Genomic DNA, 26,820 nt, shown 5'->3' with positions numbered 1-26,820 from the left:
GGCTTTTTAAAAATAGTTTTGATTGTACTCCTGAATTAATTACAGTGATTCCAGAATCTGCCATTGCTTTGTGTCTTCTTCCCCTCCCTTAGAACATAAATGTTCATGACATATACAGAGAATCATCTGGAAGATGCAGCTTCCAATTTCTATTTCTTAGTTTCAGACCATGTGTTAAGACCAAGATCCTTGATGGTGATTCAGAAAATGTGGTCAACCTATAAGATGGCAACGTAATTATCTCTGCCATTAAAATGAAGACATTTTCATTCAGTCTGAGAAAAAATTTTCACTAGGCAAAATGCATTCTCGTTTATTAACAGATAGTAAGCCAAGTGCTTCATTCTCTAGTATAAGGGTGGCAGTTTGAGCAAAGCAAGTCTCTTCAAGTGATGGGTTTTGGGGGGACTATTTGTGAACCACGTTGCGCACACGCTCTCCTCTTACCTCCTCTGTGGTGCTGGAGAAGGGCAGAGTTGTTGATGGAGTCCACGATGTGTCTGTAACTCCAGGCTGGTGCCTCTGAGTGCTGCTTTGGCTGTAGTTTTCCGTGGTATTCCCAACGAAGGCCTCTGTGGTGTTCCTGGTAAGGTGTTCCGGATGGTGTGAAACTGCTTTAAAAGTGGTGGGGATGTGGGGAGGAGCTGTGTTTCCAGGGCTCCTCACGGACACGTCTGCTCCCAGGTCAGCTGAGGTAAAGAAAGGACAGTTGAGAAAATTACTCTCATATCTTAAGGACTTTTCACATAAAAGTGATTTTACTTAGGAAATGATGACCTCTTCAACAATGGACATTTGGATAAGTTACAAGAAATAGCAAAGATATTTTGAGTATGTGACCACATTTATTTGTCATGGCCAGCTGACCCATTTTTATCAATTTTATACAGTGGTGAGGATATATCAGGGGAAAAAAGTCCAGTTGTGCATTGAAGATAGAATTAAAATTAATCTATAAACATTTAGGGTAAATTAATTGGCTTCAGAATGGTCTGCGAATGTTCACAAACAATGTACAAAATTTGTGAATATGATCCTGCATGTTTTTCTTCTCTGAGAGACTTGTAACTTAGTAGCGTAACTACATAGTGAAGATTAACAATTTCTTAGAAAGTAATAGCATCTCCTTAATCTCAGTTCCATCTGTTTCTAATTGTGTGAGTCTGAAACACAAAACTGTTCCATTTTACATGCTACTTAGAAGAAGCGCAAATCAATTTAAATTTTGTGAGTGGATGGAGTTAATTCATAGCTTTGTCTCATGAGGCTGAATTTTCTGTATTTGAAAAAAAAATGGTTTATAAATTAGATTCACCAAACCATTTGAAAACGTGCTTCAGTCACTTGGGGATCTTGATGACATGCACTTCAGATGCATTGAGATTCAGCATCTTTAGCAAACTCTGAGGAGGTGCTCATGCCACTGCTCTTTGGGCCCCCCTCCACTTTGTAGCGCAAGACTCTAGGGCACAGTGGCATAACACAGAACAACAAAGTTCTGTGAGTTTGGGGCCAGGTGATATGTTTAGAGGTCTCCATCAGCTCCAGAGATGATAAATTTTCTGTGCCTTCCCACCTCACATCTTGTCAAATTGGGTAACAGTAATTTTGAACAGTTTCTGGTTTTTTAGACTAGCAGAACAAACACTTTACTCTTTCACCATTCCTCTATTGGTTTAATCATTCAAATAACTATTTAATAAACATTATGTTGCTCTAGGTGGAGGTTCCTTCAAAAACAATCATCGCGTGTTTTCCATTCTGATTTGCTTTGCTGACATTTCTTTCAAGCCTTATTCCTTTTCATGTTCATTTCAAGTGACTGTTATATTTCATATTATGTTACAGAGAAGGATAGGAACAAAATAAGGAAGAAGATGGAAAGGTATTTCTACAATTTAGTGAACTATAAATACAGTGTTTCTCCTAAAAGTTAAGACATGGGAGCCGGATTTGTATATAGCACGTTAGCCTGCTTCTTGTGATTGGAATCTTATATGGAATCTTATATCAAATCCTGCTTACTTTCCTTCCAATCCAGCTGCTTGCTAATGCGTTTGGGATAGCAGAAGGTGGCCTGACTGCCTGGGCCCCTCTACCCATATAGGAGACCCATATAGGAGACCCAGGCAGAGTTCCAGTCTCCTGGTTTTGGCCTGGCCTAGTGCTAGCTATCCCTGGCATTCAGGTAATAAACCAGAGAATAGACAATCTCTTGCTGTCTCTCCTTTTCTCTCTGTAACTCTGCCCTTCATATAGACACATACATCTTTTAAAAAATAATAAAAAAAAAGACAGGAATGATTATTAAATATCCCCTTCTTGAAATGACGGGGGATATACAATGCTCCTTCTATGAGAAGTTGGAAGTTTAAGTAAATAAAAATATGTGATGGGCAATTCAGGTTTATAGCCCACAAAGTTTTGCATCCTTCAGTATATAACTATATCTCAAAGGTACCAAGATCATACTGCTGACTATTCTGTTTGTTAGGACTGTGCTTAGATAAAATACTTCCTATTATCCAAAAGTTAAATGTACATGGGTTTGCTTATATTCCCAACAAACCCAACTGATACATCTATTTATTGGGTCTACCGTTTGTAAACTTTCTGAACATTTCCTTTAGTTTCTGTTTGTTTTGTCCCTCCATCTTTTGTGCAATGTTCACTGACTTTATGCCCGGCTTAGCCCCTTTGATCACATTTCAAGAGATTCATGTTTCCTTGAGATTTTCTTATGACAAACTCAGCCATACAATTATTGTGATTATTTACTGTAAACTCAGAGGCATCTTAATTCTGTAATTTTGATAGTCGGGTATTGACTGCAAATAGGTACTTGTCCATTGTATGCATGTGAAGCTGTCTGTATGGGTCCAGTGTAATGGCTCAGTGGTTAAATCCTTGCCTTGAACACACCAGAATCCCATATGGATACTGGTTCATGTCCAGGCTGCTCCACTTCCCATCCAGCTCCCTGCTTATGGCCTGGGAAGGCAGCAGAGGGCAGCCCAAAGTCTTGGGACCCTGCATCCAAGGGGGAGACTAGAAGAAGCCCTGGGCTCCTAGTTTTGGATTGGTTCAGCCTTGGCCCTGTAGTCTACTTGGGAAGATCTTTCTCTATTTTCTTCTCTCTGTAAATATGCCTTTCCAATAAAAATCAATATTTTGAAAATGAAAGTATCTGTATTTTGGTCATTTTGGACTTTAGTCAATGCTAATCTTTCTGTCCTGATTATTTCAATGACAATTTTAGCTCTTAGACCCTCAAAATTTTTTAATGATTGGGTTAGGGAAAGAACAAACTTTTGAAAACCTAGCATGAAAGTGTATGTCTTAGTATGTCAGTTTTTTTTTTTTTCCAGTGAAGGGCAGTTGGTAAACTCTTTTCATAAGAATGTTTTAAAATTAGTTAATTGGGCCCGGCCTGGTGGACTAGCGGCTAAAATCCTTGCCTTGAATGCACCGGGATCCCATATGGCCACCGGTTCTAATCCAAGCAGCTCCACTTCCCATCCAGACCCTACTTGTGGCCTGGGAAAGCAGTCGAGGACGGCCCAAAGCCTTGGGACCCTGCACCCGCATGGGAGACAGAAGACCTGGAGGAAGTTCCTGGCTCCTGGCTTTGGATCGGCACAGCATTGGCTGTTGTGGTCACTTGGGGAGTGAATCATCAGATGGAAGATCTACCTCTCTGTCTCGCCTCCTCTCTGTATATCTGACTTTGTAATTAAAAAAATAAATCTCAAAAAAATAAAACTAGTTAATTTACAATATTAATTACATGAATAAAACTGGGTATCTCAAAAGTGAAGAAATGATCAAAACACTCTTGAAATTTCTTCTGCAGACAACATAGTACATTAGAAATACATGTTAACTTTTGACTATCTGATGGAAAAATGTCTGTCTCCAGTGATTGTCTCTAACCAACCTTCGAAATGTACAAAACCCTCAAATCAAACAAGTTCATGTTCCTTTCTGAAAAAAAGGCCATTGATTTTTTTGCTACAGAAACAAATGATGAGATATCCAGGTCCAGCAGCCCTTCATTTTGTGTCTATGATTTTAACGTGTGCTACTTAAGCAAGAAGGAAGAAGTTTTATCCTTAACATTCAACTTTCAAGTTTATTGAATTCCTTTAAAAAATATTTATTCATTTGATGGAGGCAGTGACAAAGTGCACACATGCATGATGGGGCGAGAGGGAGAGACAGAGGGAGAGAAAGAGAGGCAGAAGGAGAGAAAGAGTGAGAGAGAGAAAGGAAGAAATGAGTGGGCCCTGCACCTCCATCCACCTGTCTCATGTAAGTCACATGGCACAAGCAGTTGGTCCCTCATCTTCTGCTTTCCCAGGTGCATTATTAGGAGGCTGGATTGAAAGAGGAGGAGCCTGAGCTCACAGAAACTCCAATATGGATGGCAGCATTGCAGACAGCAGCTTACTTTGTTGCACTACAAGGCTAGCCCCGTTTCTTGAATTTTAAAGCAAAGGGTGATAAACAATCACTTCTGGGGTCAGAATACTGAAGCCTTGATCGTTTTTCTAGAAGCTGTGTTTCGTGTATATTTGATATGGCACCCAGAAACTGCATTTCTATGAATTTTTCTAGGTGATTCTAACGCAGCTTTAAATATATGGTTTTTGTCATATACCTGAGACAAAAGGAACTTTAATAATTTCTTATGTGGATATTGAAAAACCATAAAAATGAGAAGAAAGAAAATTTTTCATAAAAATAGATAAGATAATCAAAATAAATTTATTTTTCCATTTCCTGATCACTTTTTGAAATTAGTGCTAAGAAATTATATTTAAAAAGAGTGGATCTTTAGATGTTTTGTTATCTGTGATTTTTTTTGGCATTCTTTGAAAATGTATATGCATCTCACAGTTTATAAAAGACCTAAACGTTTTTTGACAAATACAAGGAAAAGTCCTTACACAATGGAACAATATGTTACAGCTATTTTTAAAAGCTTTATTGTACCATTGCTACTTCATTGTCTGCATTATAGCACAGTTCCTCTTAGGACACAATTCAAGGTAAAGTGGACTATCCTAGGTCCAATCTAAAAAGTTTTAGCATATAAGTTGAAAACAGTTCTTTTCATAAAGTATCCTTGCCGATAAAATGATCTGGAATGATTGCATGTTTTAAGACCATCTTTTCAGTATATTTTAAAAATGGTGATGAGTATTTTAGTTCATTCGTTAATTTTTTATTCACATGGAAATAACCCATTCATAAAAATGGAGTTTTTGTATAATAGTAAAGATTAAACAAATCTATTCTTTTTCCTTCTTTAAATTGTACAAAAAGCTTTTAATAAGCACATTAAAAACAATTATTTGGATAAAATTGATTTTGAAGACACAAAACTTAACTATTTTTTGACTATAGGGCATTGTTTGTTCAATAAGAAAATCTCGCATGCACTGTGCCATCTAAAATCCTGTGGAAAAGAAATAAAGCAAGGTACTTCACAGAAGGGTGATGAACACATACACATACAACATGACTGGGTAGGGCTAGAATAAATGTAAAGTAGCTCTTGGGGGGGGTTGTAGCTCTTGGGTTGGGGGGTAAGGTGCTGCTAGGGACTCTCACACCCCACATTAGAGTGCCTGGGTCCAGTTCTGGCTTTGTCCCTGACACCAGCTTCCTGTGAATGCACACCCACGATGTACGTAGGTGATGAATAGGTGGATCACTGCCACTCATATGTAAGACCTGGATTGAGTTTCTGTTTCTTGACTTCAGCCTGGTGTTACACAAGCCCTAGCCAGTGTGGAAAATCTGGGGAGTGAAGCAGTAGATAGAATCTCTATCTGTTTCCCCACCTTTCAAATAACAACAACAATAACAATAAAGGTAAACAGAGATAGGAAGTATAGCAATCAAAATAAGAATAGATATTTGACAGGTAGAAAAATTAACATTGAAATGGTAGAAACATTAGCATTTTGGAAAATGCGATATTTCAATAAAGAAGGAAGAACTTTATTTAAGATCAGAAATAAAATAATATTAATAAGCAGAAATTTATATCAATCCACTATATAGCAAAAATCAAATCATAGCATTATAAAATTTTAGATTAAAAATTAAAGACTACACCAAAACAAAAAAAAATCCAATTATCATTCTGATACTGTGCTATAAGTTGCAATATAACGATGACCAGTTTTGTGTTAATACCCATGTTTCCATTTGGAAAAAAGGCTGCAATGGTGGAGTAAAAGGCAAATATGCTGAATGGCAGAGGAAGGATGTGCAGAATTCTCAGGTTCCATCAGTGAGCACCCTGAGTGGGGTCAGGGGAAGGGCATGGAGAGAGGCAGTGAATAACCTGACATACTCAGGCCTGGTTGCCTAGTCCAACAGACACGGTGTTTAGAATCCATGGACATTTTTAGAACTCACAAAGTTGAACTTCTCTGAAAAAAAGAAATAAACTTTTTGGGGGGGGGTCAAAGAAAATTCTTTGAGTTTTTCCCACACTAGAAAACATGAGAATTCTAGATCCATTTTTTAAAAATAAAGAAGGATGGGTCCCACAAAGGCATAGAAGAAAAGAAAAGAAAAGAAAAGAAAAAACCGTTATATGATCCATAGAGGTAATACGTAGCCTGTGTATGCCCAGACAAGTTTACTGATACTTCACAGACAAGAAGTTTGGGGGACTCTGACCATTCTACCAGCCATTTTTAACGACTGTATGAGTCACATCTCAATAGTCAATATTTATATTATGTTCAGTGATTATATGAAAAACACTCCTGTAAAAGTCCATGTTGTTATAATGATTCAAGGAAAAAAATACCGTTCAAATGACAGACAATTTAATCAAAGTAAGATCTGTAGATAAAAGATATTCTGTTTTCTTTTGTCCCTGCCTTCTACTCTCTGTGGTCACCAGCACATCTGTCGGCCACTAACGCAGATAACCACTAGAACTTTTTCCTCCAAAAAAGTATATTTGATTATGTCTCTTTTACAATGTTTTTGTGTTTTATTCTCTCACCAAATTACTACAATTTAGCAATCACTTTAATCAGTATTTATATGTAGGCTGAAAACGATGCAGTTTACTTCAACAGCAAGGCCTCCTTTGAATGATTTCAGCAGCTCGGCTGTGTTAGGGACTCTTGATATTTTATCTGCCCTCAGGGAAACATGGGATTTGAACCACTGACTCTGTGGTAGGCGCTGAACGAATAAGTGATTGCTGGCATCTTACATGCAATGTTACTATACCATATGAAACATCTAAGTGAAAGCATAAGCTCAGATACTCCTCCAGTGTTTTACAAATTTAAGAATATCTGAATCCCTTAGAAAATGGATTGAACAGTGAACCCTTTACTTTGAAATCCTAGAGCTATCTGGACCTCGTCTGTCCTCCAATGGATTTGTGCTGATATAACTGAAGCCAATTTCAAAATATGGGCATTTGGGGACTGGCAATGTGGTGTAATAGATAAAACTGCCACTTGCGATGCTGGCATCTCAAATTGGCACTGGTTACTGTCCTGGCTGCTCCGCTTCTATTCCAGTTCCCTGCTAAAGTCCTTGGAAAGGGAGCAGAAGATGGTCTAAGTGCTTGCCACCTTTGTGGGAAACCTGGAAGAAGTTGCTGGCTCCTGACTTCAGCCTGATTGAGTGCTGATCATATATGGGGAGTAAACCAGATGGAAGAACTCATTCTCTGCCTCTCCCTCCTTCTCCATAACTCTCGCTTTCAAATAAATGAATTCATCTTTTAAAAAATGTGAACATTTGATTTTCATCCTATCAAGCATGATTTGTTTAGATCTAGTTGCAAACCCGTTATTTCCAGTGAGTAATTTTCCCTATTTGTCATGGGATGAATTTCCCCTGTCACGTAGATTTGTAAAATTTCCTTTCTTTTTCTTTTTCTCTCTTTCTCTCTTTCTTTCTTTCTCTCTCTCTCTTTCTTTCTCTCTTTCTCTCTTTCTTTCTCTCTTTCTCTCTTTCTCTCTCTCTTTCTTTCTTTCTTTTTTCCTTCCTTCCTTCCTTCCTTCTTTCCTTCCTTCCTTTCATCCTCTTCTTTTTTTGTTTTATATAATTTTCAGGCTCTTTACTAACTTGTATTAATCAATGTCTCCAATGTTTTCCATGCTTGTCCAACAGTCAATTTTGTATTTACACCAACAGTCAATTATATATATGAACAGGGCAGAATTATGGATAAAGAAGTTAAAATTCCAAGTAGTTCAAATTGTCATCACCACTGGCAATTTAGGTGAGTGAAAACTCTGCTGGGTCTTTAGCACATTTGTGTACCACTTATGACTTTGAATCTCAACCTTAGAGATGTCAGAGGCAGAGGTGGTGGAGCCACTGAGTGCGGGGTTCAGGCGCAGCCAAAGGGCAAGACACTCCAGGTGTGTTACACCTCACTAATGTTACTTAATGTAATCATTGCTCTCTCTCTCTCTCTTCACTTTACTTCTTTAATTTTTTTTATATTGGTGATTCACATAATGTAAAACTAGCAATTTTGAAGTGTTCAGTTGGAAGGGGCATCTGGCTTAGGGGTTAAGATGTTTCTTAGGACACTACTTCACTTCGAGTCTAGCTTCCTGCTGATACCTACCCTGGGGAGCAGCAGCTGATAGTCTAGCACCGCAGTCCTGTCGCCTAAGTCGGTTGAGTTCCTGACTCCTGGCTTCCTCCTGGCCCCGTCCCACCCCTGCAGACATTGAAGAGTGAATGGTACATAGAATTTCAATAACTGGGGGCACTAGTAACCTTTGTTATCTGCTTGTGAGGCTAAGACTGTTCTCTACCACAATGATGCTACTCCAAGGATGGCTTGGTGGCTTTAAAAATTGTACTTGAACTGGTTAGAAAACAAAGGCAATATGCACGCTTTCAAAAGCTACATTCCTTAAAGTAGTTTTGAAAGCACTATTATTCCTCTAATGCTCCCTATAATTAAGATAGTCAACATTTTTCTGGAAGTTGACATGCCTATTAATTTAATCAGAATTTATTGAGCGTGGGTAACAAGATTAGCTAAAAGGAGATATAGTAGTTCTCTGTATCTGTGGTTTTGCTTTGTTAGATTTAATTACCCACTGGTGACTGCAGTCTGAAAATACTAAATGGAAAATACACAACTTTTTAATTGCATACCTTTCTGAGTAGTATTAATAGTACTTCACATTGTCCTGCCAGGGACAAAATCAGTCTTTGATCTAGGGTAGCCAGTACTTCCATATCAGTCATTTAAAAGCTGTCCAGATGTCAGATTCACTCTCAAGATACTGTTAGTGCTTGTTATCAAGTAACTCTTAATAATTACCCCAAACCACAAGAATAGTGATGTTGGCAGTTTGTGACAAAGAGAAATTGTAAGGTGCTTCCCTTCAGTGAACAGGCAAAAACACAGTGAGTTATTTTAAGGGAGCGAGTGAGTGAACACTCACTTAAATAATGTAACCTTTACTATAAGATATTATTATAACTACTGTGTTTTGGTATTGGTATTGATATTAACATCTTTCTGTCATAATTTACAAGTTATCTGATTTCATACGTATGCATGGGCAAAATACTACGTATATCTAGGTTGGGGTAGTAAGTGTGGTTTCAGGCTTCCACTGGAAGTAGTGGAATGGCTAATCAGGAAATGCTGCATAAAGCCTATTAAGCTATAATCTCTAGTCCTAATTTTTTTTAACATAGCAATGTATTTTTCTGTTTTTCCCTATTCCCTTTATATTATACAAAAGACCTGGTCATGGGGAAATGATGGTTTTTCCAATAAAATGTCAAGTGAACTTTCCTTGAATGTGTTAATATACAGTCGTAACCCCAATTGTGAGCTTTGTGAGTATTAGGTTTCCAGTTTGCATATCAGAGATTTGAACCTCAGGATACATTTTTTTTTCTTAATTCAGTAATATATTCCTTAAAAGAAGGTAAAATGGGTGATTAGAGAAAAATTTAATCATTTTGGACAAATTTTATTTCATTGATGATAAATATCTTTTTTAATGAATATGTTGTGTGAATTTATAGAAGAAATACTTCCAGGTATTTGGATATTTGACTTCTGATTGAAAAATGAATATGTAAGATTTGAAATTTAAAATTTTCATAGGATAATATACTTAAAAGGTAAGCTTGTTTTGCGATTGGCACAGTGACACAGCACACTAATCTTCTGCCCTGTGGAGCTGGCATCCCATATGGGCACTGGTTCGTATCCTAGATGCTCCACTTCCAATCCCATTCTCTGCTTATGGCCTGGGGAAGTAACAGAGGATGGCCCAAAGCCTTGGGACCCTGCACCCACCAGCAACCAGGAGAAGTTGCTGGCTCCCAACTTTGGATCAACTCAGCCCCTGGTCATGTGACCATTTGGGAAGTGAAAAAATTGCTTTTCAGACAAAAATAAATAGATCTTTTAAAAAAAATACAAGCTTGTTTTGATACATAAGAAAAGAAAATAAATGCATTTTTTTGCATCCCATAGATTTTAAACGTGAAACAAATGACATTTCAGTTTTCAGCCAGACACATTGCCATATGAAGCCAATACTCTTCTTATAGTTGACTATCATTTTTAAAAATTGATTAGAAAACCCTTTTTATCTTTCCAAAAAGCATCTATCTGTAGGAGAGAATGCTCATGTATCCAATGAAGGAATGTAACACTCTTTAAGTATAAATTTGCAGTTCAGCAGGAATGCTAAAATTCCTGTGTGTAGGTGTTCCTGCAACCACACAATTAAAATGGCTCCCGTTAATTCTATCCTATTATTCTGCTTGTCTCACTAAATAGTTATGGTAAGGAGTATTAAAGAAATATAAGCTCTAAGAAAAAAAAATTAAAAGGATATTCTTGTCCTAATAAAAATCATGTTGGTATAATTTTTGTTTCAAAAGCTTCACAGTGATTTTTTTTTTTTATTGTTGCTTACATTGTATTATGTAGTACAGTTTTATAGGCGCTGGGGATTCCCTCCACCCTTCCCACAGTGATTTTTGAGTGGACTTTCACTGTACTTGGCAGTTTTCTCAATTCCATGTGTAACACAGGCACTCCGAGGTCAGCACAGAAAGAAGCAAAGATTCAGCTCAGTGAGAATGGATATAGCTTAAATGAGTGGCCACTCAAGTGACTGTTTAACAAATGTGCAATGTAAAAGCCACTCTTAAGAAAATCGTTTTAAATAATGGGTGCTTAATGTACATATTGGCAAGGATATACATTGGAGACAGAAGCGCTTTTAAAATTTATACTGTATTGTACTTACTTGCTTATTTAAATTTTTTTGTTACCCTAAGGTTATATGACATAATTAGAAATTTCAACTTGGCTATACGTGAGAGTCACCTAGGAAGCGCTTCAGAAACGCAGGACCTGATGTGATTGGCACAGAGGATGTAGCCCAGGCCCCTGGATTACCTGAAAGCTTTGAGGTAGGGGAGAGGAGGAGGGGAATTCCATGAACCTAAGACACTATATCATGAAAAATAAAGAATTTAAAAAAAGTTATGAGAGTCAAATGTGCAGACTGGGCTGAGTTGCCGGCATAGAGCACTTCAGTTGCTAACCTAACTCTGGCACAAATGAGTTTTGCATAAATATTTCTTGGACACTTGAATGAAATCATAAATACTTCCTTTGTGAAATAAATATGAAACACGATTCATACTTACACCTTTGCAGAATATGCTTTAACTGGAGAATGAAAATTCTCAACTTACTAATGAACAACATGTGTATTTGTGCCATGTATATTCTAGAATTCAGTTATCAAGCTTTAAAAACATGGATGTTTGGAAGAACTCAGTGTAAACATTGCATTTTAGTTAAATTTTCCACAGTGTGCTTTCATCCTGAGTCTACATAAGTCATCCTTAATCTTTAATCAGTGATGAATTTGAGATGGAATATAAAATATGTTACAATGCCGTCAGAGAATGCATCAAACGTGTACATGTTCAGATAGAATATTGTTTGGTACTACAAAGTGTGAAAATTTTAACAGGTTTTTTTCCCCAGGAATACATTTTTTGCAATGTATATTATCAGGTTTTGGATATAGCATATCTAGTACTTAATTGCAAATGGCCTCTTTTATGCCCTTTGCTTTTGAAGTGAAGTCATCATGGGACATATTTGTATAAGGGGCAAAGGAGATAGTTTCTCATGAATTATCTTCTGTCTTGACTAATCCTCAGTACAGAACCAATATCCATTTAAAAAGTTCCAATCAAAGAATTTCCTGTTAAATAAGGCTTAACTGTGACTTGAGGATGTATTTATAACAGTATATCTATATCCTCTAGCAAATTTGATGTTTGACTTGAATTTTATGTTTTTATCTTGATGCTTCAGAGAGAAATGATACAGGAATAGAGACTAACCTTCAATTTCCAGTGTAGAAGAATCCATTGTATTTAGTTGGCATTTAATTAAATGGTTGTTTAATTTATGAATTGAAGGTGTGACAGAAAATTGACTAAAATTAGTGCAGTGGATCTGTATTAACCTTAAACATCTACACATAAGACAAAGATATAAGGATACAGAGAATGTTGCCACAAAAACAGGATTATGGATCTCAATTATCTGGGGAATGTTAAAAATTTTAAATATCATGCACAATTCTGTATTTCTTGAAGCAGAAACTTAGAGGTGGTTGGCAAGGGTGGGGTGGGGAAGAAATGATGGAAAGGCATCCTGGGAATTTATGCTTTAACAGGTCTTCTCTTTGTTCCTCTGGGTAAACTTAGGCACTGGTTAGGTCAAGCCAGTAGTCCAGTGTTTGAGGACTGCTGATGTGACAGTGTGTACGTTAGATAACAAGTTAAGGAATAGGATTCTCAGCATTGGTGTGCTATTAATGCATCCGTGGCACTTTACTTCACCTTGCCTACGTTCAGACTCCTGAATGAGGAACTTCATCCCTGACTAATCTCTCCAGGGACCTGTCAAGTCTGTGATGCTGTTGGCTTATGGATTACAACATTCTAAGGCAAATCTCCAGTGAAGGAGTGATTTTTGCAACAAAATGGTTAACTGCATGATCAAGCTGCATGTACACTTCAGAGATAAAGATCATTAGCTCAGTAATTTTGTGTATTGTACCAGTCTGGGCATCAGTGTATGAATGATTCCATGTGTTAATAATTTGAATCCATTTTTCAAAACCAAAAAATAAGAATCTGTTGATGGTCAACAGATTAGAAAGCTCTATGGAGGCCCATTAATCCTGGCATTTCAAAAGCATGTTAACTTCCAAAGAATCAGGCCTTAAACATCAATACAAGAGATTTTGCAAAGCACAATTTTTTGTCTTCCTGGTCTCACCAACAAACATTTTAATGTTTAATATTGTGTTAAAGAGTTCGGGGAAAATGTGTATTATGAACAGATTTCAAAACTTTGACACCTACGTAAGCTTACCTCTTAATTTTCTTGTTGACAAACATCTAAGTACCCTTGTACTTACAATGATGTGTTCCCTATCATCAGAGAATAGAACTGTTTTGGTCAGCAAAATTGAACAATTTCCTGATCATTGAGTTTCATCATTACATATGTTTGTGCTGGGTATATACCTAGTTAAACATTCCCATATCTAAAAGCTCTCAACTATAGTAAGAGAAAACGAAGAAATATTGGTTGAAATAAGCAAGAGAAGAAAGGAAGGATAGAAACAGAAAAGTTTGGTTTATTTTAGTGAGAGCAATGAAGCTTTGCATCTCTGGGTTACTACACAATCCACTTCCAGTAGCTGAGAAATCTTCCATAGGAAATATGTCAGGACATGGAGATCATCTATGAACGTGTCAACACAAAGTATTAGCAGAAGGACCTTTCACAATGAATGGCGGAATGAATAGCTCACCTTTTTTCAAGCAGAGGCTTCCATTGACCAGTTTTCCCTCAGTGTTGACATCTATTTTCATCCAACTATGGAGATATTTCTTGCCCTTCTTGACAACTACCCTGGGGCCTTGTTTCTTGAGAAAGAAGGAGGCATTTTCCATCTCCAGGAAGCCCTCCTGCTCATAGCAGGTCCACCAGGGTGCCTGGGAGCAGCTGGTAACGGTGACTGCTCTTGAAGGGCCACCTGAGATGTTGGAGACAGCTAGGCACTGAGCAGACTTGGCATGAAGGAGCTTCCCATCCTGAGTCCATCGCCACTGCTGGTTCTGGCTGGTCCCATTGCATGAGCCCACGACCACTTTCTCATTGAGGAAAAGGCATTGTTGTTTTTGCACGTGCACAATCTGAAAGCCCTCTGGAAGATGAAAAGCTCATCAAGTACCGTGTAGTAAGTAAGGCATAAGAGCCCTGAAACACAGAACAACCTATCCACCAAATAGCCAATAAAATTCCTACGTTTATTTGTGTCTCACTATTGTTGCAACTCCAAATGAACTTTCCCAGATGTCAACACACGTGACTGAAAATCCAAAATGGCACACTTAACTCCATGGTTTTTTTTTCAGCTTTCATATGATTTACGGAAGAAAACACACCTCCACTGAAATAATGAAGGGAAGCTTGGAAAAGAAACAAAACCATCCAACAAAAATGGCTTTCTTTTGGAAAATGAAAGGCAATTCCAGAGGATATGGTGTAATATCTTCTATTTTGGCCCAATTAGTTAAATATACTCTTACAACAAAAGCTGAAGTTCCCTTTTAAACTATTGGTCCTCTCGATATCACCTTCTCTCCCAATATAAAAAGAAACCAAAAACCAAACTCTTTTCTACCCTTAAAGTCACATCACAATAAACATGTGTATACAAAGTGTATAGTTTAAACAAATTTTTAAATTGTATATATATATTTAACAAAAAAAAACTTCTCGTTTTTTCCAAACACAACATCCTGCCTATCAGGAACCAAGGACAATTGGTCATCACAAACTAATTTTCTTGTGCTTCTGGGAAAGAGCATTTACCTTGTGACACTATCTACAAACTTCCCTCAGACACCGGCATATCTTCTTTCTTTTTTTTCTTTTTGGAAAAAATCTTCATTTCGTGTGAGAAAGGCAATTGTGAAAAGATTATCACTCGAAACTGAGATAGGCAGCCTCAGAAACCACTTTCATGGAGCTTTCACTGAAATTGTCCAACTTTTCCATAGAAACACCCAGCCCTTCCAAATGACAACTTCCAAAGACAACACCACATTTGCTTAGCCCCTTGAATCATATTCCTTACATTTTCTTTCTTTAAGACACACACACACACACACACACACACCCACAACTATCACCTGATTGGGGAAAAGCAGGGAGAATTCTACTCAGGCTGTTAAAAGTAACAAATAGTTTCTCCTTAGAGTTCTTTCTGCTCTAAAGGTGCCATTTCAGGGGCTGCCTGAGGCACTTGAGAGGACAGAAACGCAGCGTTTATTTTCTTTAGGAGAGAAATCTCGGCAGTTTGGGCACAGCTGGCTCCTTTGATTTCCCCCTCTCGGCTTTGGCTAAATTGTCATGGAGATCTGGCTCCATGGCTGCATTTTTTTTTTTTTTCTGGATACTTTTCTAAGGCTGAGGACTCTTCCTGGGCTAGATGTGGGAAAAACCCTCAGGAAACTCACCCAAGTTCCCGAAGATGAAGCAGCTAAGAATCGCCATGTAAAATTCAGCCTCCATTTTCCACTTAACAACGGTTCATGCTTCGTTTGGGGGAAAAAAAAATTTCTCCCAGATAAGAGAAGCAAAGGCTAGGAAGGAAATGTGCCTTCATGGTGGGGGGAAAAGTCAGTGACGAGCACTTCCTCCAATTGAATTGTTTGGGGAAGTTTTACACCAGTGTCCTTTTGTCTGTTTCCTTAGAAAGAAGGGATCACAATTTTCTTTCGTTTTTTAAAATGTAGAACCAACCTTTAGGAGCAGATTCAACCTCGTAACATGTTCACCTGCTGTCTGCTTGGCTCTTGACTGCTCCTTAACCTCAAGAGGGAAGAAGGAATTGTAAAGGAGGGTAACCACAACGTGACATCTCTCCGGGTGATGTGATCCTGATGAATGAACTCAAAGCGTGCAGTTTCTGAGGGTCTGTGACATGTGATATAAAGACATAAACATATACCATGTGGATGATGGTATGCTGAGAGTCTGTCAAGGAAAACCACATGATGATGCCACTTTGACATCAATATCTCCCAAGTGATGACACTATTGTATTTTGAGATAGTCATCTCTACTATGGAGACTCAGAAACTAAAATTAAACCTATCACACTGTCTACTTTAGGCTTCCCCAAACCACTGATGGTTTCTCTCCAAATGGCAGCAGGGGGAGGGGAAAAGAATACACTTTACTCAATATGTTGTATTAAGAGTAGTTTATTGGCAGTATGAAAGAAAGTCAACATTGCTGCAATAAAAATTCATATTTGAGCAGAACATCTAGTGTTTGCTGAGTGTAGTTATCTGAACTTTGTTTCTGGAGGATTAAAACCTTTCAGAAATTTCAGCATCTACAGGGCAGCGTCCTTAGGAGGAGCTTCTGGAAATAGGAGATTACATCATCCCCAAAGACATCTGCCTTCGACTGGGAGAGAGAGTCCAGGTGGTTGACATATTCAAAAATCCATTCTTAGTAAAAGAGAGACAAGGATGGAAAACTCTTGATACTTCATGTTTGCTACAAATTTGTTTTTCCCTTTAAAGTAAAATAACTCATGATGCAGAAATACACTGTGTAGTGTTCTGGGGGCAGGAGCTATCTCTATGCTCAATAATAGAGAGTAAATACATAAACACCCGATGACAATCATTGTGCTCTGTAAGTGACAGGAGGTATTGTAAATACACATGTAGTAGGTAATATTATCAAGATACATCTTCATATAAAATAGTTACTGCTTTTGATTTCTTTTTCGAAAACAAAAACTTACTTGTTAAAAATTCATTATTAATCACTTGCAACTTCAGCAGCAAGATTCTGGTAACTGAGAAAGGTAATAGCACTTAAAACAGGAATAGTTTGTTTAGCTGACAGTCCATTCACAAGACAGACTTTGCAAACATTAAAGCATCTAAACACACAATAATAATTTCTTTAGCAGCTCTTTCAGTCATCACCCGATGACACAGATCACTGAATACTACACACATATGTCTTGTGTGCAGTCAATATAGACAAAACAAGGTCTGCCTTACACTGTGCGAGAAATAGCTCATACCTCCAATCAGCATAGGGCCTTCAGAAACACGAGAAGGATGCTTACAATTGCATTCATATACACAAAGGGCTGGCAATCTTTGAGTGTATTGCCAAATCTTCCATGATCCAGAGGTCTGGCTGGAGAGCCTTGCCTTCCTTCCGTGGCAGGAAACTCCTTACAGTAGTCTCAGTTGGGTCATTTGATTCATTACCCAAGGAGCTTGGTGGTCTGCTAAGTCTGTAGTGAATCACTGGACGGTTTCTGCTGAAAGTCTGCTCTCGTACAGGCACAGCGCATGATGAACAAATTCATACTGCTCACTGGTTTGGACCATTCCACCCCTGCAAAGGAAAACAGAATGAAGTAATCTTGTGCTAACATCCTAGAATCTCCAGTAGCATAGAGACGATGTTTAAGTCAGGATGTTATGCCAAAAACACACAGAAATTGACCTAGAGTCCCTTGTTATCTCTCCTACAAATATCTCAATAATTTAATATGTCAACATATACAATAAGGGTTTAAAACCATGCCTGGTACATACTACAAGCACTTGATGAATGGGGAGGTGATAATAGCTCTATGATTAAATATCAGACTTTGTAACTAGCCAAACTGAGTCTAAATACTTCCTTTGCCAATTCTTACTGGTGTGGCCTTGAGAATGCTCCTTAAGGATCTCTGTGACTTTGTTTCCTTTTTTGGTAAACCAGGAAAAGGATATATCTACTCTAAGGTAGTAGTGAGGCTTAAACAAATTCAACGTAGCTAGAGTAGTAGTAGTATTTCTTAAGTGCCTTACCAGTCATCTTTATTTTGGTTTTAAATATTTATTTATTTTTATTGTAAAGGCGGATATACAGACAGGAGGAGAGATAGGAAGATCTTCTGTCGGATGGTTTACTCCCCAAGTGACCGCAATGGATGGTGCTGTGCCAGTCCGAAGCCAGGAGCCAGGAGCTCTTACAAGTCTCCCATGTGGGTGCAGGGTCCTAAGGCGAGGACTTTAACCACTACGCTATTGTACTGGGCCTGTCATTTACCTTATGTTTATATATTTTTATTAAAGTCAATTAAAGTAAGTTATCTGAACAAAAGTCAGTTGTGAAATGTTGCCATTTCTACAAGTACAATAAAAGTCTACCCAGGAATGTTCTCCAGTGTGCTATGGAAACTCAAGCCTTGGGTGTGATGGGTATCCAAACATAATAGTGGGTGGGTCTTTAAATCAGCTGGAAAAGGGGAACTGGCTCCTGCTTTTGTTGTTGTTGCTCCCTTTTGTTTTGTCCATTATCACCACTGGCTGCTGAGCATCCTCTTTGTCATCAACTTAGTAGGCAACTGCTCTCATGAGAAAAAATGACGCTTCTCATGATATTTCCTTATATACAATGCTTAGATCACAATTTGCTCCTTTGTAATTAGAATTCTTTAGTTTGGTCAAGTCATCAGACATGAATGTAACCAATTTATCCTGTTCAGGGAATAGCAACCTCACGATTAGTACCAACTTGGAGTCCTGGAAGGTCTCTTAACTCTGCAATCACACCACTAACTCTACGTCATAGTTTAGTCTATGTTTTGGCCAATTTTCCTCTTGGTTGTTAGTACCATTCAAAATAATTTTCAGAGCACATAAGAGAATCAGCTTTAAAATATGATATATACCTCTGCAATATGATTTCTAGTCTAAGATTGGCCTTGTGTCTGTTTACTTGTTATCCACCATAAATATTAAATCTATAACACTTCACCCTTCCAAACAGTGATGTTTCAGGCAGGTTCCACATGATGCCAAAATGATGCATTTAGCAAGAAGAAAAAGGTAAACTCATACTTTTGGTGGACAACAACTTGTTGACAAGGATATTCCATGGGCCTGTTACCTAAGAAGTAATTATTCCTTTGTAGTGAAGACTACTTTCTGACCAGAGTGCTTGCTGGTCAGAAGCTGACAACAGAAATGGCCAACAGGGGATGCGATTACAGTTAGCATTATGATTAGTGACTGATGGTGACACGTGGGCACGCACAAAAACATAGCAGGTGTGCAGAAGATGTTGCCTTGGACATGAACCCTGGAGAGACAGCTATAGTGACCATCAGCGCAGCTTCTGAGAGGTTAGAAGTGCCTCCCTTCTCTTGGTGTCGTCCCGAACCTGGGGGTCATGGCTACCCTGCTGAGCCGTAGACGCTGTGTGGGGTCTCCTATGCTCTGACCTGTGGACTTCCTGTAACCCTTTACTCTAAGGCAAAGATTTTCCTTTCTTTTTTGGTATGTTCTTTTCAGCACTTATATTTACATGTACAATTGGTGCATCAATGGAAATACAGCTTAGGTTTGGATTTTTAGTAACTGTTTCACCCTAAGTTGGAATGCTTATCATAATATTCTATGAACTCAGTCAAGTTTATTTCAGCTGGTAAGTGGGGAAATGATAGGGGAAGTGAAGAAGCAAATATGTTAGTTGTGGGCTGGCAAAGTTTTTGATGATCTGAAGGCTTTAGGAAGATATCTAAAAAATTCTGTTACTTCCCACTGAATTTGGGAAGGATTGGCATCAGAAGCATCCTCAGAGATCATTCAGTCCGTGCATCAATGAGATACAGCTTTCCCAGATATGACGGATGGTTCACTGGCTTCTGATGGAAGGCTCTGGGGAAAGGTGCTGCTACAGGCAGCCTTTTCTGAGGTTGGCAGAAAAACGTTTGAAGACATCAGAATGAAGTCTGGCCCTCTCTAAAGTTTATCCCCCTGATTCAACTCAAATAAACCAAAAAAGTCCGAAGGCTCCTCTTGTAGTCACACAATAGTTTCTAAATGCTGGAAAGCAACCATCAAAGTCTCACAATCTTTTCTTCTCTAGACTAAACATCCTGTGACCAATCAGTATTTCTGTGCAGCCCGGTTTCCCTGTCAGTCACAAAACTAGCCTCCTTCTGCAGACTATTTTGTTCTTAGAGTGTGCCGTCTATTCTGCTGAGATCTGATCAGCAGGCTAATTTTCTCCTTTGAGCTAAATATTATATACCATTGAACTCATATGTGTAGGGGCCTTCGTGGGAAGGTCCACAGTGCCTACATGGTGTCTGCTACCCACCAAGATTTTCAAGATAATGAGTAAAGGTGCAAGTTATTTAAAAAGTCGGCAGGATATTTCGAGTGTGAACATTACAGCTTTATCCGTTTTTTGTGGCTAAATGCAGAGTTGTTCTATGTATTTCTGTTCATTTCATCTCCCTAGTTTTAACATCATTTTTCTTGGGTTGTGTATGGAATTACTATTTCTACCATTCAATATATTAATCTTCTACTTCTCACGTCCAGCATTGTGTCTTCCAGATGTTTAGTATTTGTGTAAGTTGTTTATAAGAATAATAGAAAAAGACAGGGAAAAGAATGCCTTACTACTAGGGAATTTGTTTATAAAAATTATAGCAAATGATAGGGAGAAGTTAGGGTCTTTATCATAATTAATTTGATATCATGTTATATATTATCTAATCTAAAATTATTGCCAACTAGGTAATTGAAGAATACCTGTTAAGCAGGTTACTTAGGTCACACTATTTTCATGTCATGTGAAAATAGAAAAACTCAGGGCTGAGGGAGAACAAAGGGAATCCCAGAATGCATTGAGTAGAGGCTGGTTCACATCCAGAAACTTATCCAGAAACTCATGCACATTGGGTATACATAGTGCTCCGTTCAAGTCTAGGACTGCCCTATAGATTTTATTATGCTATGAGGCAAATACTGTCTTTTAATAGATTGGCTATACTAAAAATTACTCAAGAAACTAGTGTCTGCAAACAAAACATATTTGTGAAGGAAGTGAACAAAGATAAATTAGGGAACACCAACAGAGTTCTGTAGTAATTCATTCTCCAAGGAGCTTTGATCTAGCCCCAAGGCAATGCTCTGGTCAGACAGGGCTCCATGCATTTGTTGAAATCTGGCTCTATGTCATTCATGCAGTGTACCTAATCCAAGCTGGTTCAGAAACTTAACAAACAGGCAAGCTCTGCCATTACTTTAAAAGGCATCATCTAACTTCAACTTGATCTTCGATAATTTATAGACAACCAAGTTTAAACTTTTTAAAGATGCCCATGGTAATCAGGCTGGTGGTTCAAATGAATAGGTCTATGGTTACCAAAAATGGCCGAACCACCACCAGACAGATAGAATGCGGTAGGTTGTCATCATTGCTCAAGATTAAAATCACAGTTCCCACTTAAATTCTCTTTAGGTACTGATCTGTTTTCTTGGTGATGTATATCACATGAGGCCTTGACACTGAGCATTGATAGTTGAATTGATCCAACCATAGAGCAAATAAAGTACCAAGAGGGCTCCAGTTAGCTGTGAGAGCAGCAGTGGGTTTGAAAGGACTCAGAAGGCTGTGGAATCACATTCATTTCCAAATGGGCTCACAGTGACCAGTGGTACAATGTGAGAACATCATATTGGTTGTCAAGATAAAATTTGTTTGTACATTTTACCTGCCTTTTCCCCTTAGTATAGAACCTGTACAGTGCTCAGTATTCTCATCTGAAAAATACGAGATGAAAATAATACAAACATCCTAACATTATTGTGAGACATGAATAGGATAACCTGCTTGAAGTGCTTATCACATAGCCAAGCACATGGCAATACCATTAACTTAGCTACTATTGTGTCGCCGCAATACTATAAACTTAGCTATTATTGTGTCCCCTTGATACTATCTGGTCATACAGGATTGGTTAGGAGCTCTCCAGCAACGTCTTGAAGTTCTTGGAGGGCTAAGGACGAGCCTTGCTGAGGACTGCCCAGGTTAGGCGAGTGTAGAGGGAAAGCAGCAAGCTTGTCTCTGAATATTGGGCAGCCTTGAAGACAGCTACCATGGAGGCAAGCTGATGGGGCAGCAACTAGAGGGATTGGATCCAATCTGAATCCTCGCTGTTGACCCCAGCTACATGATCTTAGCCAAGTCACTTCATCTTTCCCAGTGTGGCTTTCTTCACTTTAGAATGACAGCATTGACAAACATCGCTAGGCTGTGAGGACTGAATAAATACGAGCATATTCAGGGCTCAGCATCCATAGCGGTTCCCAAGGGTCTCTGGCAGGACAGAGGAGTTGGTGGAGCTCAAGGGACCAGCTCTTAACCCTAGCTTTCACTCCAGCAGTTACATTTTTTTTTCTTAACTTTTTAAAAAAAATTTGTTTTTTTTTTTTTTTTGTGTTTGGTGTTTTATGGAAGATTTTGTTTTCAAAAAGTTTTCCATTGTGCGCAGAAACATTTGAACATCACTGGTCTAGTGAGCAGCTGTTTCCCTAATAAGGCTTCAACCCTGGCATGGTTCAAAGGAGATAAATTACTAATTATTTAACGTGGAAGCTGTCCGTTAGTGAGCACTAAATAAATGCTGCATTGTTCTCTTCCCAAGCACTTAGGTGACAGCATAGCTAGGCTGATTACATTCTCATTTGCCTGGAACAGCATTGATTCAGTTCTCTTGCCCTGGTGTGATTATTGATTGAACCAGGTTTTTACTCTCAGCAGTGCCTTGGTCTGGATGATCAGTTACTGGTTGGTCCTATTTCAGTTCCATCCAATGCTGAGGAAGAAGGTAATTCCCTTCATTGGAAACATGGTCATGGTCACAAAATAAGGAATTCTGCATGTGGCCAGGCTATGGAGGATCCAGACATAGTCTGTCGGCATCACGAGAGCCCTGTCAAACACAAAAATCAATGCCATCTCAGTCTCCATGCACGGAAGCACGTAGCTGTGTCAGCTGGGAATAAACTCAGGTTAGAAGAAAGGGAAAAGTAGTATTTTCCCCTCTGCTGCCAGGAGAGTCTGTTTGAAAAAATAAACAAAACAAAACACACACACAAGCACACACCCCAAGCTGCAGATGCACAGGATCGTGATTCGGTTTTTAACATGTTAAAATTGTGACCTTTTGTGACTATTAACTCACACATGCCGAGAGCAACAGCTTTTCCTGCTGCACCACCCTGCCCGCATCCGGTCTAATCAGTAGACAGAAGAAATTCTGCAGTGGTGACTCACTGCTGGGCTAACAATGGGACTCAGGCTCCTTTGCGTTGTATTATTTTCAAATCTGGAATGCTTTTGGTAAAGTTTGGTACAGTAAATTTAGAACAAAAGGTGTGGATGCTAATGGGCCTCATGGGTAAAGCTCCGAAGGCTTGGGCATGAGTCAAGGGAGGCGAACGTCTGTGGTTCTCATTCGGGTCCAGCGATCAGCTGTGTCCGACTCTCCAGCACAGATTTTCCCAGGTCCTCAGGCAGATGTCCGGGCGAGGAGGGAGACTTGCACATAAATGTGCTGATTCGGAATGGGTATCTTGAACACAGACAACTTTCTCCAACACAGGTGTAAGGAATGAAATCCAACAGACCAGATGCCATCTCCGGTTTTATAGCGCCCTCCCGAAAAAAGGTCAGTTTCTCCTGAACACTCAGATTAGCACTCAGTTAACCTCTGGCCGGGCAGAAATATAAGGTTGTTGTGGCAACTACTTCGAAGATTCAATAGGCACAATCTATTTTACAAAGAGGACTTTGTGTTAGGGTCTCAAAAACAAACATGCCATAGAAAGTCATACCTGTTTTGAGGGCTTTGTCTCCAAGTAGCCTTAAAATACGTAAAACAAAAGTCCCGAATTCAGGATCTTCAAAAGATATTTGAAATTCACTAGTTACAGGGATCTTTGTGATTATTTGGAAGTTTTACAAATTTGTGATTATTTGTAGTATTACAAATAAGAATGAAACTAGTATTAACAGACAAATAGGGAAACAATAAGGTTACAGTTGACAAAATTATGCCAAGTGGACATTTTATCTTTGAAATCATTTTAAGTAGGTTTTGCACATAGACAATGCACTTTTTGTTTGGAAAAACCCAAAAATTAAAAGATGAACTTATTTTTGGTATTTAAAATTAAAAGATGAGTTTATTTTTGGTGTAAAAAATCTTCCAAGTTTATGCACAGCTCTCTCATGATATACAGTTTCCATGAACTTTCTGGAGATTTGTCTCATATACAAGGACATATTCCATAAAAAATAGAAGAACTACAGGTGAGGCTGTGGCATAGCACATAAAGCTGTCATCTGAGTTTTCAGCATTTCCATACAGGCTCCTATTTAAGCTCCAGTTGCTGCAGCTCTCTGCAAATGTTTCTGGGAAACATCATGGTTCAAAACCTTGAACCCCTGCCACCTCCATGGAGACCTGGAAGAAGCTCCTGGCTCCTAGTTTTGGACTAGTCCAGTTCCAGCCATTGTAGTCATTTAGGGAGTGAACCAGCAGAAGGAACATCTCTCTCTCTCTTTCTCTTTCTTTTACTCTTTGTAATTCTGTCTTTTAAATAAATGAAGAAATCTTAAAAAAAAAAAAATATATATATATAGCCATAGGAATAAGAGGCAGCCACTGGAAGATAGTGGCTATCTCCGAGTAGGGAGAAGAAACTGGTGAGGGAGGATTTAGTTATATTCAATGTTCTTGCTCTTAAAAAGGGGGGGGGGGCAAAATATTAACAGTGAATACAATTGTGAGGTAGCTGGCTCTCATATATATATATATATATTTAAATCACAATTAAAATGAAATAATAGTTTAAATTTTTAAAAGAAGAATCAAGTATCTATACAGAAGTGTGCCCAAAGTCATAACTTAGTTTCCACGTAATTGTTATAAACTTTGCCGTTTGCCCAGAACAAAGGTTTCCGCTTTGTCCTTCATTTCCTTTTTAAAGCACTCTGATGTTACCCTAGATGTTATGGTCGGCTGTTGCACAAGACATTAGAAATAGCAGGTATATGCAAACTGGATTTTGCTAACATGGGAATAGAAGTAATTTTAATGTTTTTAAAAAATGCTTGGTGCAAATGTTTTGTAAACAACATCGCAAAATATTTTGTTGGACAGAAAAGAAACCTCAGCCGTCCAAACCCAGGAACTATTTTTGGATGTACATTTTATCTGTAAAATTGTAAGTTAGAAGGGGAAACATTCTTGCATATACTTTGAAGAAAAATGATGCAATGCTTTCTTACTGTAATTTTAAAAAGTATTTTTTATTTTCATGTAATTGAAAGTGGTAGGGTGAGACAGGGCTATCTTCTATTTGCTGGTTCACTCCCTGAATGCCTGCACCAAGTGCTGAAGGCAGAAGACAGGAGGTCTCCCGGGTCTCCCAGGTGGGTGAAGGGGTCCAGGCACTCAGCCGTCATTGCCACCTCTCAGAATCTGCAGCAGCCGGACGTCTGAGTCAGGAGCTAGAAGCAAGTGTCAAGCCCAAGCTGCCATCTTTTCAGGAAAATTATTTTGTTATTTTCCATGATACAATTTTTGCAGTTGTAGGGAATTCTCCCTTGCCTTCCCCTTTCTCTCTTCCTATTTTCCCATCCCCTGCTTTTCTTCCATATTATTACAGTAGTATAGTCCTTTAGCAACAGTTACAAGTTGAACATTCTGCTGTTTGAGTACATACATCTGCTATTATTTATGTAATTGTAGGTACAAATAAAGATAAAAGAAAATGCAGTATCGTAGTGTAAAGGTAAGTTTAACTGTTTCACTGGGAGTCCTCCTACTAGGGAATAGAGGAGCCAACCTGGCATCTTAACTGGTCAAGGGCAGCTACTTGTTTTCTCTCTCTCTCTCTTCCTCTGTCTCCCTCTCAAATAAATAAATAAAATTCAAACAGCATTTTTGAAAAATGTCCTACTTTGTTCCCCCAGAATTCTCTTACAAGCCACTGATCCCCAATTTGCAAATTTTGATATTGCTCTTCTACGATCAAAGAAGATTTCAGGCCTAGTGTGTAATGTGTAGGCAAAGACAATTATGTGAAGACTGTTTGTGGCTTTGAAGAATTTTAAACACATCACGATTTCATTGTTTAAAATTGTAAAACAATATATATATATATCAGTGAAAGCATTGTGACAAAGTGGATAAACTACTTCCTGTGATATTGGATCCCATATGGGTGTCAGCTGGTGTCTAGGTTGCTCTACTTCCTATCCCTAATAGCCTAGCAAAACCTGTGGGAAGGTAACCCACAGTGTCTGGGCTCCTGTACACATGTAGGGGACCTGGAAGGAGCTCCTGGCTCCTGGCTTTGGCACAGCCCAGCCCTAATCATTGTGGCCGTGGGGAGTGAACCAGTGAATGGAAAACCTCTCTAACACAGAGAAAGTTATGAGAAAAATCCCTGAAAAATAGATGGCATGTTACAGACTCTTGCTCCAAGGCTGTTATAGTTAGGAAGAAAATAGAAGCATCCAACTTATGTGACTAATAGAAACCTTTAAACAAGGACATCACGCACACTACTAACATTTTTCTTTCCTGTCTGGAAAGCCACAGGTGAAACCTTTGGGTGCCAATCCAATTGAGAGACCTCAAGGTTAGGATGTACATAAACTACAACAGAGCTGCTTGTCTCAAACCAGACAAGTACACAGATTAATTCCATCTTCTGGCCAAAGGGGGAAAAAAGACAGAGAAAAAAAATCCTTGAAACCAGAGAGTCCATCTGTCTCCTTTTCCAAATTCTGTTTTCAAACTCTTCTGGTGTTCTGGGATG

The 26,820-nt window shown here is 38.6% G+C and overlaps 2 protein-coding genes across 2 annotated transcripts in view; both read right to left on the bottom strand.

The window, feature by feature from the left end:
- The window catches only part of PTPRB (protein tyrosine phosphatase receptor type B), a 106,568-nt gene extending 90,895 nt beyond the window's left edge, over window positions 1–15,673 (bottom strand). The window contains exons 1-3 of the mRNA XM_040990070.1: window positions 15,619–15,673; window positions 13,905–14,300; window positions 448–689 (exon numbers count right to left, since the gene is read on the bottom strand). Of these exons, the coding sequence (XP_040846004.1) occupies window positions 448–689; window positions 13,905–14,300; window positions 15,619–15,673 (693 nt within the window). The remainder of the gene's footprint in view (window positions 1–447; window positions 690–13,904; window positions 14,301–15,618) is intronic.
- Window positions 15,674–16,344: 671 nt separating this feature from the next.
- Window positions 16,345–26,820, bottom strand: part of PTPRR (protein tyrosine phosphatase receptor type R) — a 184,391-nt gene continuing 173,915 nt past the window's right edge. The window contains exon 13 of the mRNA XM_040990059.1: window positions 16,345–17,533. Coding sequence (XP_040845993.1) covers window positions 17,440–17,533 — 94 coding nt within the window. The 3' untranslated portion in view covers window positions 16,345–17,439. The remainder of the gene's footprint in view (window positions 17,534–26,820) is intronic.

The sequence above is a fragment of the Ochotona curzoniae genome, unplaced genomic scaffold (genome assembly GCF_017591425.1).
Source record: "Ochotona curzoniae isolate NIBS_2020 unplaced genomic scaffold, NIBS_Ocur_1.0 contig_1014, whole genome shotgun sequence".
Taxonomy (NCBI): domain Eukaryota; kingdom Metazoa; phylum Chordata; class Mammalia; order Lagomorpha; family Ochotonidae; genus Ochotona; species Ochotona curzoniae.
Note: the sequence above shows the minus strand (reverse complement) of the source record. Positions and strands in the feature narration are given on the sequence as shown.